The 20273-nt window shown below is 43.8% G+C and overlaps 1 protein-coding gene across 1 annotated transcript; it reads left to right on the top strand.

Moving 5' to 3' along the window:
• Window positions 1-2825: 2825 nt before the first annotated feature.
• LOC115202226 (uncharacterized) lies at window positions 2826-11218 on the top strand. Its single transcript, XM_029766214.1, has 5 exons — window positions 2826-3127; window positions 4013-4104; window positions 7277-7375; window positions 8704-8874; window positions 10082-11218. Exons 1-5 carry the CDS (start codon window positions 3055-3057, stop codon window positions 10274-10276), a joined length of 630 nt encoding a protein of 209 aa, XP_029622074.1. The 5' UTR covers window positions 2826-3054; the 3' UTR covers window positions 10277-11218.
• Window positions 11219-20273: the final 9055 nt, after the last annotated feature.

The raw sequence follows: 20273 nt of genomic DNA, 5'->3' as shown, positions 1-20273 counted from the left end.
ATGTTAATACAAAATTCTATTTGCGTGTTCCTAATTACATATGAAAAGTGCGGCCCTTTCTACAAACGTTTTGTCAATTCTCTTATGGTTTATTAGATTATGAACTAGCATGATCATTATGGATCCTTTTTAAATTATAATGATAATCAGATTCTATAATTTTGTTATAGCTTGAAGCAGCTCAGTGCCATATCTTTAGCTACAGTGCCTTCGGAAAGTTCAGAACCCTTGACTTTTTCCACATTTTGTTACATTACAGCCTTATTCTAAAATTGATTAAATAACATGTTCCTCAGCAAACTTCACACAATACCCAATAATGATGAAGCGAAAACAGGTTTAGACATTTTTGCAAATGTATTAAAAATAAAAAAAACAGAAATACCTTATTTACATAAGTATTCAGACCCTTTGCTATGAGACTCGAAATTGAGCTCAGTGCATCCTGTTTCCATTGATCATCCTTGAGATGTTTCTACAACTTGATTGGAGTCCACTTGTGGTAAATTCAATTGATTGGACATGATTTGGAAAGGCAGACACCTGTCTATATAACGGTCCCACAGTTGACAGTGCATGTCAGAGCAAAAACCAAGCCATGAGGTCAAAGGAATTTTTCGTAGAGCTCCGAGACAGGATTGTGTGGAAGGGTACCAAAAAAAATCTGCCGCATTGAAGGTCCCCAAGAACACAGTGGCCTCCATCATTCTTAAATGGAAGAAGTTTGGAACCACTAGGACTTTTCCTAGAGTTGGCCGCCCAGCCAAACTGAGCAATCGGGGGCGTAGGGCCTAGGTCAACGAGGTGACCAAGAAACCGCTGGTCACTCTGACAGAGTTCTAGAGTTCCCCTGTGGAGATGGGAGAACCTTCCAGAAGGACAACCATCTCTGCAGCACTCCACCAATCAGGCCTTATGGTAAAGTGGCCAGACGAAAGCTACTCCTCAGTAAAAGGCACATGACAGCCCTCTTGGAGTTTTCCAAAAGGCACCTAAAGCCTCTCAGACCATGAGAAACAAGATTCTTTGGTATGATCAAACCAAGATTGAACTCTTTGGCCTGAATGCCAAGCGTCACATCTGGAAGAAACCTGGCACCATCCCTACGGTGAATCATGGTGGTGGCGGCATTATGCTGTGGGGATGTTTTTCAGCGGCAGGGACTGGGAGACTAGACAAGATCGAGGCAAAGATGAACCGAGCAAAGTACAGAGATCCTTGATGAAAACCTACTCCAGAGAGCTCAGGACCTCAGACTGTGGGCAAAGGTTCACTTTCCAACGGGACAACGACCCTAAGCACACAGCCAAGACAACACAGGAGTGGCTTCGGGACAAGTCTCTCAATGTCCTTGAGTGGCCCAGCCAGAGCCCGGACTTGAACCTCATTGAACATCTCTGGGGAAACCTGAAAATAGCTGTGCAGCAACACTCTCCACCCGGGGTCCCACCTGGGTGAGCCCGATGGGCGTGGGAGCCTGACTAGCCCGCTGAGGCGTGGGATCTTGATGACCCGACAGGCGTGGGAACCCGATGAGCCGGCTGAGGCATGAAGTGGGATGGGCGCCTGCCGAGCCAACCAAGGCAAAAAGCCTCTCGAGCCAGCTAAGGCGTGGAAGCCCGACAAGCCAGCTGAGGCAACCCCGGTTCCATCGGCGACAGCACCCGGACCCGACGTTGCCAACAAAAACAAGAACTCCCTGATGCTTCACATATTGGTGTCAGCATTCTGTGAGGATCGACGCTGGAGACGAGAAGCAGGTACTGGGGGTGAACATTTAATAAACAACAGACATGAAACAGAACAGGAACAGGGGAAAAATAAAGACCTCAATGCTGACACAGGGATCTAACCGAGGAACAAACAGATAAGAGGGGCAATCAACAAGGCAATGGAGTCCAATGAGCGCTGATGTGCATAATGATGGTGACAGGTGTGGTAATGATGGGGAGTATCCAGAGTATCCAAAAAGTATATTTTTTTAAATATTAAAAAAATATTAAACAAAATGATAGGCAGCCAGAGAGGAGGAGCGTGAACAGGCGTGACAATTTATGTAAATGTAATATTTCGTTTTTTTATTTTTTATAAATTAGCTAAAATTTCTAATAACCTGTTTTTGCTTTGTCATTTTGGGGTATTGTGTGTAGATTGATGAGGGTAAAAAACTATTTTATACATTTTAGAATAAGGCTGTAACGTAACAAAATGTGGAAAAAGTCAAGGGGTCTGAATACTTTCCGAAGGAACTGTACATGTAGCAGAGATGCAGTTTTGGACTCCACCAACAGGTTGTTCCCTCTCATTGCACACTATCCCATCACAGGCATCTCCAAGGTAAACTGTAACTACAACGCTGGAATGTGATGTCCTCCTGGCTGATTTGGACCCTAATATTGGGATTCCCAACCAAGAGAACTATTTAGGCTTCTTACTTTGTAAACTTTAAGATATTGTAAAGCGTGATGTTGTGTGAATGTACTCAATAAGTTACATATAATCAAATAAATCAGCTATTTGCATTAGTGTGTTATATAGTCTGGTTGATGGTTAAGCCTATCTAGTCTGTCATGAAGAATACAAACTAGTGCATTTCTGAATGATTGATCGAGTAAAGTTGGATTTAGCCTATGATCTGTCAAGAAAATGCAACAGAAAAACCTTTATTACACTGTCTCAACATTATGAAAAAAGGCTTCGGTGTGCTGCTATGAGTTCAGTGGCTACTTAATAAGCAGTGTCAGCCAAGTTGCCTCCTTGGCGACTGCGCGCGCGTGTCTATCAACATCGTACAAGGACTGTTTGTTGTCCGGTGCCCGGCGACGTCACGGAATTTGAGAGCGCGACAGTGAGCCCTAGGACTCAAATACTGTGGCATGTTTACCGACGTGAGTTTCCCTGATCCGACTCTTGTTTGGAGCTCGTCTCTCTTGCATTGGAATAGTACAAGGGATAAGGAAAATAATCAGAATCTATGATCTCGGTCCCTTTGATGAAAACAGTCCCCCTCTGACTTCATGATCCAATTGGGTATAGATAGTCTATTCGCCAGAAATGTCCACCGCTGCAACTCCAACCACCCCCCCTCAGTTAACATCGGATCAACTCACCGTCATTGTGGCAGCATGTAAGTAAGATTTTAATCTCTCACAATGTCAACTTTTCCATGAAACTGATGGTGGCATTTGAGCATAGATCAGAATCAGATATAATTTTAGGTATATTTTTGTAATTAACCCATCTGTTATGATAAACAGGCGTATTGGTATGTCACTTTTGCCTGTTACATTAATAGCAGTTGTATGTGTTCATTCGTTTTCTTTGGACAAAACACAACTATTGTAAAGTTGTAGAAAACTGTGGACGACTGACCTATGCTATAGATCTGGATGGGGAGTCTGTTGCCTCAGCAGGTTGTTCACACCAGTGATGGATCCTTTTACTTCATCAAATCACTGCTGTGGTGGTGTGATAAGGAATATGTTGAATACACTGTTCGCCAGCTGCTATCACTGTAGATAGCAGCCTATTTGCCTACCACGTTAGATATGGAGCTTTCTATTTTTAGAACCTATCTGTATTATCTTGTAGCTGCTAGTGTTCCTCTTGGACTTGTTTTGTATCAGAAGATGAATTACATGGTTGACTTCACATTTATATTTGATGGTAAATGAATTTGAAGAGTGGAAAATCGACTGCGACTAACATTATGATGGCCAATTATCCCTGTCCACAGATTGAAAAACATATTGTGAACAGCGTTCCATTAAATAGTCTAAACAGTATGTCCACACAGCGTTTCAACTTAATTACCTGTGACCTGAGCAGGAAAAGCTCTGTCCCCTAGCAACAGCATATTACAGTGTAATGAAAACTATAATAAACTATTACTTTACATTAATTAGACTGGGGCATTACATAATGTACCTTTTGTACAAGTGCATGTCCATTGTCATTTTGATGCATTGTTGACAGCGGGTGACGAGTTTTCTCTTCTCCTCTCCTTTACTAGTTTCAGGTCTGGTGTTCTTTGTGGTGATCGTGGTGCTGCTGTCCATATACCGGAAAGAACCTCACTGCTGCAAGGACACCCATGGAGACATGGTAAGGACCTTGAGCTCACTCACTATATTTTAATGAAAGATACAATTAATGAGAAAGTGTCACTTGTAAACAAACCATAAATTAAAGTTAGGCACAATACAGATTAGATGTGACTGAGGCCAAATGTACCATGCAAATTAAATGTAGTGCCATTAAGAGGTGTCATGTTTCATTTGCATGGCTGTAGGAACTGGCCCAGAATAAACCTGATATAAACCATGCATTTGCATTTAATGGAATTAACAGTGCTTTGGCTATGAGCTTCGGCTTCCATAACTATCCCTGAGTGCCAAAGCAATCATGAGCCATAGTGTGGTGAGGCAGCATTGACAAATGCTATTGATACCTGCACCAATCTTGTGATGTGTCAACACCACTACAATGACAGTATTAAAAAACAGATTGTTTAGCTAAACATTTGACTCAAAACATGTTGTATGAAAACATATGAATGGCTAACACAGGGTGGAGGAAAATCTGATCTTGACTGCAGACAAGCATATCCTGCACAGCCTACTGGCAAATCTCACCCACAAACTGGATACAATATTCAGTGTTCCCCTGAGTGAGGATCACAAACACTGTCACAGAGGAGGAGTCATCACTGTTGACCTCCTTTCCTCTCCCTCCCAGAGAATAGAACTTAGCAGACAAGAGTATCTTATATGAATGGTTCCATGATGGATGCCCATATGGAGGTTCATACGTTTCAATACTATTTAACAACTTCAAACTATGACCAATATTCAAGTCCCTAACTTGGTACAGGAAATAGGGAACAGGAAGTATAAACTCTCCATGGAGGTCAGTTTTCAGTTTCTGCCCATCCTCCATGTTTCCTCTTCCTGACCTGCGTCCCTGGGGTAGGGTTAGTATGTTATCTCTGGAGAACAGGGACACTACTCATACCTTCCAACTTTTTCATTTCTCAGACAAACAGGAAACACCAACACCTCCTTTGTCTCTGCTATGTTTGGCTCTGGCCTGAACAGATTAGAGAAAAGTTTTGCTGTCTCTTGTCAGCCATTTTGACCTGCTGTCAGCTAGAGTAACCCACACATGACAGATCAGACAACATTGCTCGTCACTATTTCCTAACATATTGTCAGTGTGGGGAGTGGAGTCTAGTCTATATAGTAAACAGTGGGTGACAGGGTGTAAATATGGAAAGATCTTGGTGGGTATGGAGATGACCTCTGGGAACTGTACAGGTGACAAAGTGTTACTGGGTGAAAGAATACACAGCTAGCTGGCGAAGTGAGCAAAGTAAAAATCAAGTTTCCTGACGATTTAAGTTGTTTTTATATAGAAACAGATTTGTTGAAATCAGTTTGTTGTTTTTGGGGTCCCTGTTATGTCGTTTACACATTCCCTGAAATCCTATCCAGTCAACCATATAGTCATACCATATAGTCAGGGCCTTCCCTGTGGCTCAGTTGGTAGAGCATGGTGTGGTTGTGGGTTCGATTCCCACGGGGGGCAGTACAAAAAAGAATGCATGCATGCATGAAATGAAATGAAATGTATGAAATGTATGCATTCACTACTGTAAGTCGCTCTGGATAAGAGCGTCTGCTAAATGACTAAAATGTAAATGTAATAGTGACTGGTTAATTGAGGCATGTTGCAGAAGAGGGTGGTTTTGTTACAAGATCATTACAAAGACACCAACCTGAAGGCAAGCCAGATTGTGAGGGAGGCTCACATGGAAAAAAGGCTCTATTATTGTTTTCTATGGAATGTTTACCTTCCTCTATATGTCTTGTTGCCACATACCTTTCCCTGCTTCAGTTTGCTCCATGAATAATGGCCCGACCCTCCTGTGGGTGTTGGGGACAATGGCTCTCCTTCAGGTCGCGGCACAGAAAAAGGCACACTGCCGATGGGGTCCTCCCCCCACTTCAGCTCTGATTTTACATGGTTGTGCTTTTTCACGCTGGGTGAATCAGAGGCAGTAAACAAAAGGACATCTCCCCTTTTTACCCTGAAGACTTGTTTCGCCCCTTGAAAGTGCAAACTAGTGAGGGAAGGTGACCTTTGACATCAATGTTTCTGTGGCGTCTCTCTCTGTCACATGCTGGAGGGGTGGTGACAAAGGTCAAACTGCATCACTGGGAACGTGAGTGATGTCCCCGTTCAGGCAGACATCAAAACTGGCCCTGATGTTTTGAAGGTGACCATTTTGTCAATATGAACAAGCCTACTTCCCTATGCGTGATTCGCAGTGGGGAAATGTTCCTATGTAAATTGCTACAACCGTTCTCCTACTCATCACGTCTCCTCATTTTAATTTATTTTATTTAACCTTTATTTAACTAGGCAAGTCAGTTAAAAACAAATTATTATTACAATGACGACCAAACCCTAACCCGGAAGACGCTGGGCCAATTGGGACTCCCAAGCAGGGCCGGTTGTGATGCTGGATTGAACTTTGTCAGGCTAAGCATTCCTTTGTTGTAATGCTGTGTAATGTTGTCCAAATGAACTATGGGGGCCATAATGTGTATTTGAGCATGCTTGTTGAGAGGAACCTGCTACAGTTACAAGGGAAAAGAGAGATGCTGAAAAGGTCACACTGTGTGGTTTCTTGCTAGTGACCCTGGTGACACAGTAGGACACTGCATTGTCCCCAATACAAAGAGACTCATTTAGGCCCAGGGTCATCACCTAGTTTTCCGGCAGGGCTTTTGAATAATTCCAGCACCTCATACAGTGTGAGCCTGCCTAATCTTGTTTGAAATGGGTGGGACTGGGAGGAGGCACGGAAATCGTAGGGTGGTCGTCTTACAGGCTAGATAGTTTATGGTATTGCTAAAACAGTCAGGACCAAAACGAATGAAACGAGGCATGACAATTGGTCAATGAGGCTGAAATTAGGGAATGCCTTCCTAATTGCGATGTTGGGCTAGCCTCGTAATTACCAGGCTGATTACCACTGCGTTATCAAAACAGAATGTAAGTTCGCAAGACTTTCAGAATGTTGTACAAGGTTAACGTTGGGCAGATCGTCGACATTCAATCTCTATTTTAATTACATTCTCATTGAATCTCAAATTTAAATGTAGGGTTGTTAGAAGTTGTTCAGTCATCTCTGTAGTTAATGTGCTAATGGAGGGTTCATCATACTATAGTCTAACTCACATTAATCACTGTTCCCTCTGTCCTCCTGCAGGATGCCCCTCCTCAGTACTACAGCAGCAGACAGACACTGGTGGGAAACCCCTGTCTGGAACAGACTCATGACATCATACACGACAACACACACTCACAGGTAAGAAGGCCCGGCACTGGGGGGGTTATAACTTCCAAAGTCGCTGGTATCATAAATGCATTAATATTTGAATGGTCGTCAATCATCATTAAGTAGCTTATACCTGCACCGGGATTATTAAGCGCACAGATTGATACAAGGCAATGTGCAACGAGCAGACAGGTCAGAACCATGGAGAAAGAATTAGGCTTAGGCTACACCTTGCTCTTTAGATAAGTCAGACAGTAAACTAAATAACATCAATCGTGCAAGATCAGGTAGACCGCAGTCTACAACATAAGCAGCAAACACATCCACATCAATTTGATAGGCTATTGCTTTCTGTAGTCAAGCACAAGGAACTGAATCCCATGTGTCTACTACTGTGCTATAGTTCAACCTAGTTATGTAATATAGAATAGGCTACTTTTGCGTTCATATGCCATTTAAAAACAAGTTACAGGGGAGAACATTATAGTAAACCTACTCACCAAACTGATGTGTCGTGTCATGGGGTAAAAGGTAATTCATGCGTGATCATGCAATGTAAATACATTTTGAAAAGTCCAAAGAACAGGCAGAACCTAATCTGAACTAACATCTATATATACTGTCGAAAATAAGAAATTATACGATTTAAAGCCCTGAATAAATTGTCTTTCAACTTAAAATTGAGCGCATGAGACCCTTCTCAAATTGTCACTCTTTTTAAAAAGTAACCATTCCAGTCATGATGTGCATCTCACTTCTCACTTGCAATTCTTTGCTTTTCAAAAATATTATTTTCTATTTATTTTGTTATATATTCTACCTATAAAATAGGTGTCTTGGCTGTGATAAGGGAACAGGAATATAAAAGTGTATTTTCTACTAAATTAACAAACAAGGCTATGCCAATGCAATTTCATATAGCCATAATCACCAGCAGCTAACCAGCACCGCAGCGCCAGTCACAGGCCAGGAGGCCCCTCAAGGGGGTATAGCGACACACAGCTGTACATTGCTTTATAAAATAAGCAATACCGGCTCAGACCAATTCCAAGATTTAATAAAATCATATTATACAGTATATCATATTATATATACATTTGTCATGTTTTATAGTGTTAAATCATATTTATTTGATTTGGTTTTTGGTACAATGTTTTTCTTGTAAAAAACCTCCAGGAACAGGAGGCCCCGCTTCCTGGATAGGTTTATTGCTCTGATGCGTACAGTCAGCAGTGATGCACTGACAAGGATTCTCCATGACCAAACAGACACCAGCAGTACCTTCCATCAAAGTGTTTGTGACATCTCTCTAACTGTTCCATTGTGTTCCCCGGCTGTCTGCGTCTTCTCTCCATCAGTCAGGGCAGCTGTTCCTTATCGGCCTGCCCTCCAGCTACCACCTGCCATCCCTGGAGGCGCCCCTCCCCCGGCTGCCCTCCTACGAGAGTGTCAGGAAGAAGGACCGCCAGAGACAGATACACATGATGATCGCTGACCGTTTCGGCCTCAACGGCTCCATGCTGACTGAGGTAAGATACCGGGGGGTGGACGGGTAGCATTGAGATAAGTGACATGTGTCCTCATAAGTATTGAACGCTGCCTCAGCTGCCTGAAAGTGTAGGTTATTGAACGTTACCAAAGTTCATCTTTAGTCCATTATTAAAGAGCCTCACATACATAATCTGTTGTTTACTCCAAAGTGCAGTGGCCGATAAATGAGAGGTTTTGTTCATTATAAATGTGCTGTCACAGGATAACTGGAGCTTGTTCTAAGATGAAACACTATTCAGAACGCCGTAAATAGGAGCCCTATCATCTCATCTGCTGTAGTCCCAGGTTTTACCGTGTTGATCTTTCGCCGGGGCTTTGACTTGCGTAACGCTCGAGCAAACAAGGCAATGAGAAAAAGGCAAATCAAACATAATTAAAGCTTGCGTCCTCAGTGTAAACAGTGGCAGAGAATGCAGCTTTGTGCTTTTTTTCTCCTTTACTTGTCTTTTTCTGCTCCTCTTTTTCTTTAATAACTGTCCCAGTGAATAAGTGCCCTCCCATCCTGTCACCGGTAGCTCAAAGTGTCCCTGTCAGACTTTAGAGGGGATCTGATGGCCCATAATTCCCCTGTCTGTGCTGTGGCCGTAGGGGCTGGAGTGAAACTTTGTTGCGTTGTACGTGTGTGGTGTTTTTATAGGCGTGCAGGGCCCGCGGGGCCCCAAGCAATTAAAAGATAAGGAGTTAGTCAGGGAGTGAGGAGCTGGCTGATGACGGAGATAGGCTCTGTACTGGAGAAGTGATGCTAAAGGCAGCCCGGGTGCTGCCAGCCTAATCTGTCATGTAAACGCTAACATGATGCCATTAGGTTTGATGTTAGAGATCATGTATCAGCCAATACAAACTAGATAACACCTACACCTGGGACATGGAGTCTCAAATCCTAGATGGGATGTCATTTCAGAAGGTCATGGGTTATTTTGTGTGTGGAATATATAGCATTTAACATTTTCAGTACGTTTTATAGCCTCTCAATTATGAGTGTTAACATTTATTTATTATTTTTTTATTAAACCTTTACTTTAGGAGGGTGACTCATTCTAAGTGGCTCACGTTGTCACAAAGCATAGCTTGATATGAAGAGCCGCGACACTGAAATCAAGCCATCCACTCACCCATTTGACACGTACCCACTTACCCTAGGTTCTAAAGCAGTGTTAACCAAAGCTTACTCTTTCTCTCCCACAGCCCCCTCCAACGTATGAGGAGAGCATCCGCCACTCCATTGAAGTGCCCTTTGACATTCTGGGGTCTGTAATAGACGCCCCTCATCCCCAGGACATTTACCCTCCGCACCCTGGCACAGACCTTACCACTCAGTCACAGGTAACCACTCAGTGCCCGTCCACTCAGGATACCAACAGTGCCACCCTACCAGTCTGAATCCTCAGACTCGCTACTGACACACGATGACAAGGACAACTGGAGTATTGATGCTTTTTATCCACCTTGATGTGCCAAACTGGTCAGAGGATAACAGACAGTGGAAATGCACACATTCTCAATAGGTTGAATCCGATCCAGCAGCCAATGGGTTGACTGTACTGTAGGAACACCCTGCAGTGACAGTATGCTGGAAGATAGTGACCAAAGATAGTGAAATTCTACATTGCGGGTTACTCCATACTGACAGTCTTGAATGTCTAAACACCTCTTGTCAGTTGTGATTTTAAACTGGAGCCTAAATAAGATTGGTGAACTGGGAAGACTTGGATCGCCAGGAAACCGTCCTGTAGATGACCAATACCATGACTATATGTGTCTGAGGTGGCAGGTTCTAATGCCAAAGTTAACTGTAAGAGGAGACAGGCCAGGTAGAAAGACACTCCATGGCAAATGTGCTGCTGAAAAACAAAGACCATTTTGCTATGAACAGAAAAAGCACCAAAAAGGGAAGAACGATCTTTAGATTTTTTAAAAATGTTTCTCATATTTTCTACATTTGATCATGGTACCCCCTTTTGATCATTTTATGGATGAAAGTAATCTGGATTGTTGTTTTTTGGGGAACTGTGTTGTAGCAAGTCCTATTCTGAGTAAAATCACTCTCCTCTTTTAGTGCAATGTCTGAGCCAAAAACGTATAAGCGTGAGTTGTAAAATGCTCCTATGTCCTACCCTGCTGAGCTTGGGTTGTACAGCTGAGCCAGCTACAACTTGTGTGTTAGTCTTGGAACCTGTGAAGAGTGAGTCAACAACACCAAATCTGTGTTGGCTCTGGTAACGGGTCTTAAAGGCCCAATGCAGCCGTTTTTTATATCAAATCATTTATGGGTAACAATAATGTACCTTACTGTAATGGTTTTCCATTAAAATTATCAAAATGTTTTTTTGTGTTGCTTTTAAGCGTTAAACGTTTTAACAAGCAATAATTGTGGTCTGAGTGGGGAGGAGAAAAGGGAAAACTAGTTGTTATTGTTAGAGAGGTTTGGAACTCTTTGTTATTAATCTATTAGCTCATTTACCACCTGGTGATGTCACCAGGCAAGCCGAAACTCCACCCATGCGAAACCTGCTGTTTAGAAGGTCCTATTTAGAATGTATTTTCAACCAGGAAATAATACTGATCAAATCTTGTTAGTTTCATCAGCTGTTGTACAATATGATGCAAAACACAGAAAACTGAATTTTGACTGCACGGGGCCTTTAAGATACAATTCAGCATTGAGAATCTGGGAAGCGTTAACTAAGTAGCTAGCTTTGTTTATTCAAGAGCTCTGTGAACAGTGAATGAGAATAGTTGTGTAAATATATATATATATATATATATATATATATATATATATATATATATTATTATTTTTTTATTTTTTATTAACTGGGCTGCCTGTCTTAACAGTCCCTGCACAAGCTTGAGAAGAAACCAGTATGTAATATTTCCCTCACATCATGTCTGAAACAAAAGTATGAGGTTTCAGCAGGCGTTAGCAAGTAGAGACAAGTCTCTTCAAAAGGCAGCAATTGTGAAATACTTGTATGTTTATAGAAGTGTAAGAGTGAGAATTGGAGTTGATGATCATTTATAGACCTGTGTCTATAAATTCCTGTCTGTCATGTAAACTAATTGAGATGGTGGTGGCTTCTAGATAAAGACATGTTTTACATAGCGCCTGTGTGCTGTCTCTGTCTTAATGTCCACCAGTTTCCTTTTCACCTCATTTAACACATGATTTACTTAACAAAAGGAACATCTCAATAGGTGGTCCAGGTATGACATGACATGGAACAAGCAGGGGGAGGGGCAGGTGCTGCTTTCCTCTTTTGTTCTCTATTGTTCTCTATTGTTCTTCAAACAAGGAGGAGGCTGATGACATCACATCTGACCATCTCCTTTTATTTTATTTATTTAACCTTTATTTAACTAGGCAAGACAGTTAAGAATAAATTCTTATTTACAATAACAGCCTAGGAACAGTGGGTTAACTGCCTTGTTCAGGGGCAGAACGACAGATTTTTACATTGTCAGCTCGGGGATTTGATCTAGCAACCTTTCGGTTACTGGCCCAACGCTCTAACCACTAGGCTACCTGCCGCCCCAAACCTACCACTCCAAAATCCTTGAAGTTTGCGGTTGTCTCAAAAACACTAATTTGCTCAAAACATATTTTTTAACTCTTTAGTGTATGTATTTATACTTGGGATATTTGAACAGGAAAAGTAAAACAAAATCACTGGAGGACGTCTAACTTTCACTTTCCGAACCCTCTAAACTGCACATTACATTGGTGGGAGCAGTGTTTTTGTGCATTTTGAATGACCCTGGAACCTAAGTATTATACAAGTGAATGAATTACCTGTAAGTTTACTTTGAGCCCACCACCAAGTTACATCTGACCTGTGCACACACATTGAACATATGTATGTAAATAATGTTAATAAACTGTTATTAAATCAAATTGTATTAGCCACATGCGCCGAATACAGTGAAATGCTTACTTACGAGCCCCTAACCAAAAATGCAGTTGGATATACGGATAAGAATAAGAAATAAAAGTAACAAGTAATTCAAGAGCAACAGTAAAATAACAATAGCAAGACTATATACAGGGGGGGGTATTTTATATTTTCTTAATCATGTAAATTGTTACTTGCAATGGGTGAATTGTTTTTAAAAGTCATAATGACAGTCTAAGGAGGAAAATGGATGCATTTGTTTCTGTATTAATGAACATATGTTACCTGTCAAAGTCCTTCTCCATCCATTGTCACTCAAAAGCTTGACCTCTGACATCTGGTGGCCAAGTATAGAATTGCGGTCTTGAAGATTACAACATTTTAACTGAAAACTGAACCAACCCACCCCATACTTTTGAGACAATACTCTCACATAAACATGTCACAGTCAGTAATGTATTTAACTCATTAGATGAAGTGTCCACAAGGGTTCCATTGTCCTGCTGTTGGGTGTCTAATGAGAGAGAGAGAGAGAGAGAGAGAGAGAGAGAGAGAGAGAGAGAACAAAAAGAGGCACTCAGAGGTCATTAAGCTCCTCACAGTTGGGCAGCACAGCTGGAAACAGCCTAGGGGCAGAATGAGAAGACACTACAGGATGAACAACTTCCATCACCGTCTTCTGACTGACAGACACAAAGTGCAACTGTTTGGTAATCCCCTTGAGCTCTTGCCGTAAAAGATGAGCTTCATATAGTTAATTAGGTCTTATGGTCGTTTGATCCCTTAAAATACAGACCACAAAAAGAGGTGACATGGGGTGCTTTCTTCATCATTGACATCTCAACAGCTAATTAAGCATACAGATTTGGCATTTAGGGGATTAGCACATGCTATATTGAAAGACAGGCTTTGTTAAATTTACAATTACTTTCTGATAACCCTTCAGATTTCAATGAAGGAAAGCAAATAGCAGTGGATTTTTTCATTGCTGCACAGCTATTTTCAGGTCTCTCCAGAGATGTTCGATCAGGTTCAAGTCCGGGCTCTGGCTGGGCCACTCAAGGACATTAAAAGACTTGTCCCGAAGCCACTCCAGCGTTGTCTTGTCTGTGTGCTTAGGGTCGTTGTCCTGTTGAAAGGTGAACCTTCGCCCCAGTCTGAGGTCCTGAGCACTCTGGAGCAGGTTTTCATCAAGGATCTCTCTGTACTTTTCTCCGTTTATCTTTGCCTCAATCCCGACTAGTCTCCCAGTCCCTGCCGCTGAAAAACATTCCCACAGCGTTATGCTGCCACCATCACCATGCTTCACCGTAGGGATGGTGCCAGTTTTCCTCCAGGTGTGACGCTTGGCATTCAGGCCAAATCCTGGTTTCATCAGGCCAGAGAATCTTGTTTCTCATGGTCTGAGAGTCTTTAGGTGCCTTTTGGCAAACTCCAAGCGGGCTGTCATGTTGCTTTACTGAGAAGTGGCTTCTGCCTGGCCACTCTACCATAAAGGCCTGATTGGTGGAGTGCTGCAGAGATGGTTGTGCTTCTGGAAGGTTCTCCCATCTCCACAGAGGAACTCTGAAGCTCTGTCAGAGTGACCATCGGGTTCTTGGTCACCTCCCTGACCAAGGCCCGTCTCCCCCGATTGCTCAGTTTGGCTGGGTGGCCAGCTCTAGGAAGAGTCTTAGTGGTTCCAAACTTAGTGGTTCCAAACAACTTGCTACCCATGGCCCGGCTAGCTGTCTGAATCGCCGTGACCGCAACCGACCTCACTACTCACTGGACCCTTTTGATCACTTGGCTAAGCATGCCTCTCCTTAATGTCAATATGCCTTGTCTATTGCTGTTCTGGTTAGTATTTATTGGCTTATTTCACTGTAGAGCCTCTAGCCCTGCTCATTATACCTTAGCCAACCTCTCAGTTCCACCACCCACACATGCGATGACATCACCTGGTTTCAATGATGTTTCTAGAGACAATATCTCTCTCATCATCACTCAATGCCTAGGTTTACTTTCACTGTATTCACATCCTACCATACCTTTGTCTGTACATTATACCTTGAAGCTATTTTATCGCCCCCAGAATCCTGCTCCTTTTACTCTCTGTTCCGGACGTCCTAGACGACCAATTCTCATAGCTTTTAGCCGTACCTTATCCTACTCCTCCTCTGTTCCTCTGGCGATGTAGAGGTGAATCCAGGCCCTGCAGTGCCTAGCTCCACTCCTATTCCCCAGGCGCTCTCTTTTGATGACTTCTGTAACCGTAATAGCCTTGGTTTTGTACACGTTAACATTAGAAGCCTCCTCCCTAAGTTTGTTTTATTCACTGCTTTAGCACACTCTGCCAACCCGGATGTCCTAGCCGTGTCTGAATCCTGGCTTAGGAAGACCACCAAAAACTCTGAAATCTCCATCCCTAACTACAACATTTTCAGACAAGATAGAATGGCCAAAGGGGGCGGTGTTGCAATCTACTGCAGAGATAGCCTGCAGAGTTCTGTCCTACTATCCAGGTCTGTACCCAAACAATTTGAACTTCTACTTTTAAAAATCCACCTCTCTAAAAACAAGTCTCTCACTGTTGCCACCTGCTATAGACCACCCTCTGCCCCCAGCTGTGCTCTGGACACCATATGTGAACTGATTGCCCCCCATCTATCTTCAGAGCTCGTGCGGCTAGGTGACCTAAACTGGGACATGCTTAACACCCCAGCCATCCTACAATCTAAGCTTGATGCCCTCAATCTCACACAAATTATCAATTAACCTACCAGGTACCACCCCAAAGCCGTAAACACGGGCACCCTCATAGATATCATCCTAACCAACTTGCCCTCTAAATATACCTCTGCTGTTTCAACCAAGATCTCAGCAATCACTGCCTCCTTGCCTGCATCCGTAATGGGTCAGCGGTCAAACGACCTCCACTCATCACTGTCAAACCCTCCCTGAAACACTTCAGCGAGCAGGCCTTTCTAATCGACCTGGCCCGGGTATCCTGGAAGGATATTGACCTCATTCCTTCAGTAGAGGATGCCTGGTTATTTTTTTTAAATGCCTTCCTCACCATCTTAAATAAGCATGCCCCATTCAAGAAATTTAGAACCAGGAACAGATATAGCCCTTGGTTCTCTCCAGACCTGATTGCCCTTAACCAACACAAAAACATCATGTGGCGTTCTGCATTGGCATCGAACAGCCCCTGTGATATGCAACTTTTTCAGGGAAGTTAGAAACCAATATACACAGGCAGTTAGAAAAGCCAAGGTTAGCTTTTTCAATTTTGCTTCCTGCAACACAAACTCAAAAAAGTTCTGGGACACTGTAAAGTCCTTGGAGAATAAGAGCACCTCCTCCCAGCTGCCCACTGCACTGAGGATAGGAAACTCTGTCACCACCGATAAATCCACTATAATTGATAATTTCAATAAGCATTTTTCTACAGCTGGCCATGCTTTCCACCTGGCTACCCCTACCCCGGTCAACAGCACTGCACCCCCCACAGCAACTCGCCCAAGCTTTCCCCATTTCTCCTTCTCCCAAATCCAGTCAGCTGATGTTCTGAAAGAGCTGCAAAATCTGGACCCCTACAAATCAGCCGGGCTAGACAATCTGGACCCTTTCTTTCTAAAATGATCTGCAGAAATTGTTGCAACCCCTATTACTAGCCTGTTCAAACTCTCTTTTGTGTCGTCTGAGATTCCCAAAGATTGGAAAGCAGCTGCGGTCATCCCCCTCTTCAAAGGGGGGGACACTCTTGACCCAAACTGCTATAGACCTATATCTATCCTACCCTGCCTCTCTAAAGTCTTTGAAAGCCAAGTCAACAAACAGATTACCGACCATTTCGAATCCCACCGCACCTTCTCCGCTATGCAATCTGGTTTCAGAGCTGGTCATGGGTGCACCTCAGCCACGCTCAAGGTCCTAAACGATATCTTAACCGCCATCGATAAGAAACAATACTGTGCAGCCGTATTCATTGACCTGGCCAAGGCTTTCGACTCTGTCAATCACCACATCCTCATCAGCAGACTCAACAGCCTTGGTTTCTCTAATGATTGCCTCGCCTGGTTCACCAACTACTTCACTGATAGAGTTCAGTGTGTCAAATCGGAGGGCCTGTTGTCCGGGCCTCTGGCAGTCTCTATGGGGGTGCCACAGGGTTCAATTCTTGGGACGACTCTTTTCTCTGTATACATCAATGATGTCGCTCTTGCTGCTGGTGAGTCTCTGATCCACCTCTACGTAGACGAAACCATTCTGTATACTTCTGGCCCTTCTTTGGACACTGTGTTAACTACCCTCCAGAAGAGCTTCAATGCCATACAACTCTCCTTCCGTGGTCTCCAACTGCTCTTAAATACAAGTAAAACTAAATGCATGCTCTTCAACCGATCGCTGCCTGCACCTGCCCGCCCGTCCAGCGTCACTACTCTGGATGGTTCTGACTTAGAATATGTGGACAACTACAAATACCTAGGTGTCTGGTTAGACTGTACATTTTCCTTCCAGACTCACATTATGCATCTCCAATCCAAAGTTAAATCTAGAATTGGCTTCCTATTTCGTAACAAAGCATCCTTCACTCATGCTGCCAAACATACCCTCGTAAAACTGACCATCCTACCGATCCTCGACTTCGGCGATGTCATTTACAAAATAGCCTCCAATACCCTACTCAATAAATTGGATGCAGTCTATCACAGTGCCATCTGTTTTGTCACCAAAGCCCCATATACTACCCACCACTGCGACCTGTACGCTCTCGTTGCCTGGCCCTCGCTTCACACTCGTTGCCAAACCCACTTGCTCCAGGTCATCTACAAGACCCTGCTAGGTAAAGTTCCCCCTTATCTCAGCTCGCTGGTCACCATAGCAGCATCCACCTGTAGCACGCGCTCCAGCAGGTATATCTCTCTGGTCATCCCCAAAGCCATCCCCTCCTTCGGCCGCCTCTCCTTCCAGTTCTCTGCTGCCAATGACTGGAACGAACTACAAAAATCTCTAAAACTGGAAACACTTATCTCCCTCACTAGCTTTAAGCACCAGTTGTCAGAGCAGCTCACAGATTACTGCACCTGTACATAGCTCATCTATAACTTAGCCCAAACAACTACCTCTTCCCCTACTGTATTTATTTATTTTGCTCCTTTGCACCCCATTATTTCTATTTCTACTTTGCACTTTCTTCCACTGCAAATCTACCATTCCAGTGATTTACTTGCTATATTGTATTTACTTCGCCACCATGGCCTTTTTTGCCTTTACCTCCCTTATCTCACCTCATTTGCTCACTTTGTATATAGACTTATTTCTCTACTATATTATTGACTGTATGTTTGTTTTACTCCATGTGTAACTCTGTGTTGTTGTATGTCTCAAACTGCTTGCTTGATCTTGGCCAGGTCGCAATTGTAAATGAGAAGTTGTTCTCAACTTGCCTACCTGGTTAAATAAAGGTGAAATAAATAAATAAAAATGTAATTAAAGAATGATGGAGGCCACTGTGTTCTTGGGGACCTTCAATGCTGCATAATGTTTTTGGTATCCTTCCCCAGATCTGTGTCTCGACACATTCCTATCTCAGGGCTCTACGGACATTCCTTCGACCTCATGGCCTGTTTTTTTCTCTGACATGCACTGTCACTGGTCCACTTACACGCGCACAGGAGCGACAGCACCTCTTCCCCCTCAGGAAGTTGAAAAGGTTTGGCATGGGCCATCAAATCCTCAAAATGTTCTACAGTTGCACCATTGAGAACATCTTGACTGGCTGCATCACAGCTTGGTATGGCAACAGCACCCCCTTGATCACATAGCACTACAGAGGGTGTTGCGGACAGCCCAGTACATCATTGGGGCTGAGCTCCCTGTCATCCAGGACCTCTATATCAGATGGTGTGATAGGAAAGTCAAGAAAATTGTTAAAGACTCTAGCCACTCAAGCCATGGACTATTCTCTCTGCTTCCACACGGCAAGCAGTATCGGTCCATCAAGACAACAGACTCCTGAACAGTTTGTATCTCCAAGCCATAAGAATGCTAAATAGCTAACAGAATGGCTACACAGACTACATATATATACTGCTCAAAAAAATAAAGGGAACACTTAAACAACACATCCTAGATCTGAATGAAAGAAATAATCTTATTAAATACTTTTTTCTTTACATAGTTGAGTGTGCTGACAACAAAATCACACAAAAATAATCAATGGAAATCCAATTTATCAACCCATGGAGGTCTGGATTTGGAGTCACTCAAAATTAAAGTGGAAAACCACACTACAGGCTGATCCAACTTTGATGTAATGTCCTTAAAACAAGTCAAAATGAGGCTCAGTAGTGTGTGTGGCCTCCACGTGTCTGTATGACCTCCCTACAACGCCTGGGTATGCTCCTGATGAGGTGGCGGATGGTCTCCTGAGGGATCTCCTCCCAGACCTGGACTAAAGCATCCGCCAACTCCTGGACAGTCTGTGGTGCAACGTGGCGTTGGTGGATGGAGCGAGACATGATGTCCCAGATGTGCTCAATTGGATTCAGGTCTGGGGAACGGGCGGGCCAGTCCATAGCATCAATGCCTTCCTCTTGCAGGAACTGCTGACACACTCCAGCCACATGAGGTCTAGCATTGTCTTGCATTAGGAGGAACCCAGGGCCAACCGCACCAGCATATGGTCTCACAAGGCGTCTGAGGATCTCATCTCGGTACCTAATGGCAGTCAGGCTACCTCTGGCGAGCACATGGAGGGCTGTGCGGCCCCCCAAAGAAATGCCACCCCACACCATGACTGACCCACCGCCAAACCGGTCATGCTGGAGGATGTTGCAGGCAGCAGAACGTTCTCCACGGTGTCTCCAGACTCTGTCACATCTGTCACGTGCTCAGTGTGAACCTGCTTTCATCTGTGAAGAGCACAGGGCGCCAGTGGCGAATTTGCCAAACTTGGTGTTCTCTGGCAAATGCCAAACGTCCTGCACGGTGTTGGGCTGTAAGCACAACCCCCACCTGTGGATGTCGGGCCCTCATACCACCCTCATGGAGTCTGTTTCTGACCGTTTGAGCAGACACATGCACATTTGTGGCCTGCTGGAGGTCATTTTGCAGGGCTCTGGCAGTGCTTCTCCTGCTCCTCCTTGCACAAAGGCGGAGGTAGCGGTCCTGCTGCTGGGTTGTTGCCCTCCTACGGCCTCCTCCACGTCTCCTGATGTACTGGCCTGTCTCCTGGTAGCGCCTCCATGCTCTGGACACTACGCTGACAGACACAGCAAACCTTCTTGCCACAGCTCGCATTCATGTGCCATCCTGGATGAGCTGCACTACCTGAGCCACTTGTGTGGGTTGTAGACTCCGTCTCATGCTACCACTAGAGTGAAAGCACCGCCAGCATTCAAAAGTGACCAAAACATCAGCCAGGAAGCATAGGAACTGAGAAGTGGTCTGTGGTCCCCACCTGCAGAACCTTGCTAATTGCCTATCATTTCCACCTG

This window comes from Salmo trutta, chromosome 1 (genome assembly GCF_901001165.1).
Source record: "Salmo trutta chromosome 1, fSalTru1.1, whole genome shotgun sequence".
NCBI classification, from domain to species: Eukaryota; Metazoa; Chordata; class Actinopteri; order Salmoniformes; family Salmonidae; genus Salmo; species Salmo trutta.
The sequence above is the reverse complement of the archived record's forward strand: the minus strand, read 5'-3'. Positions and strand labels throughout refer to the sequence as shown.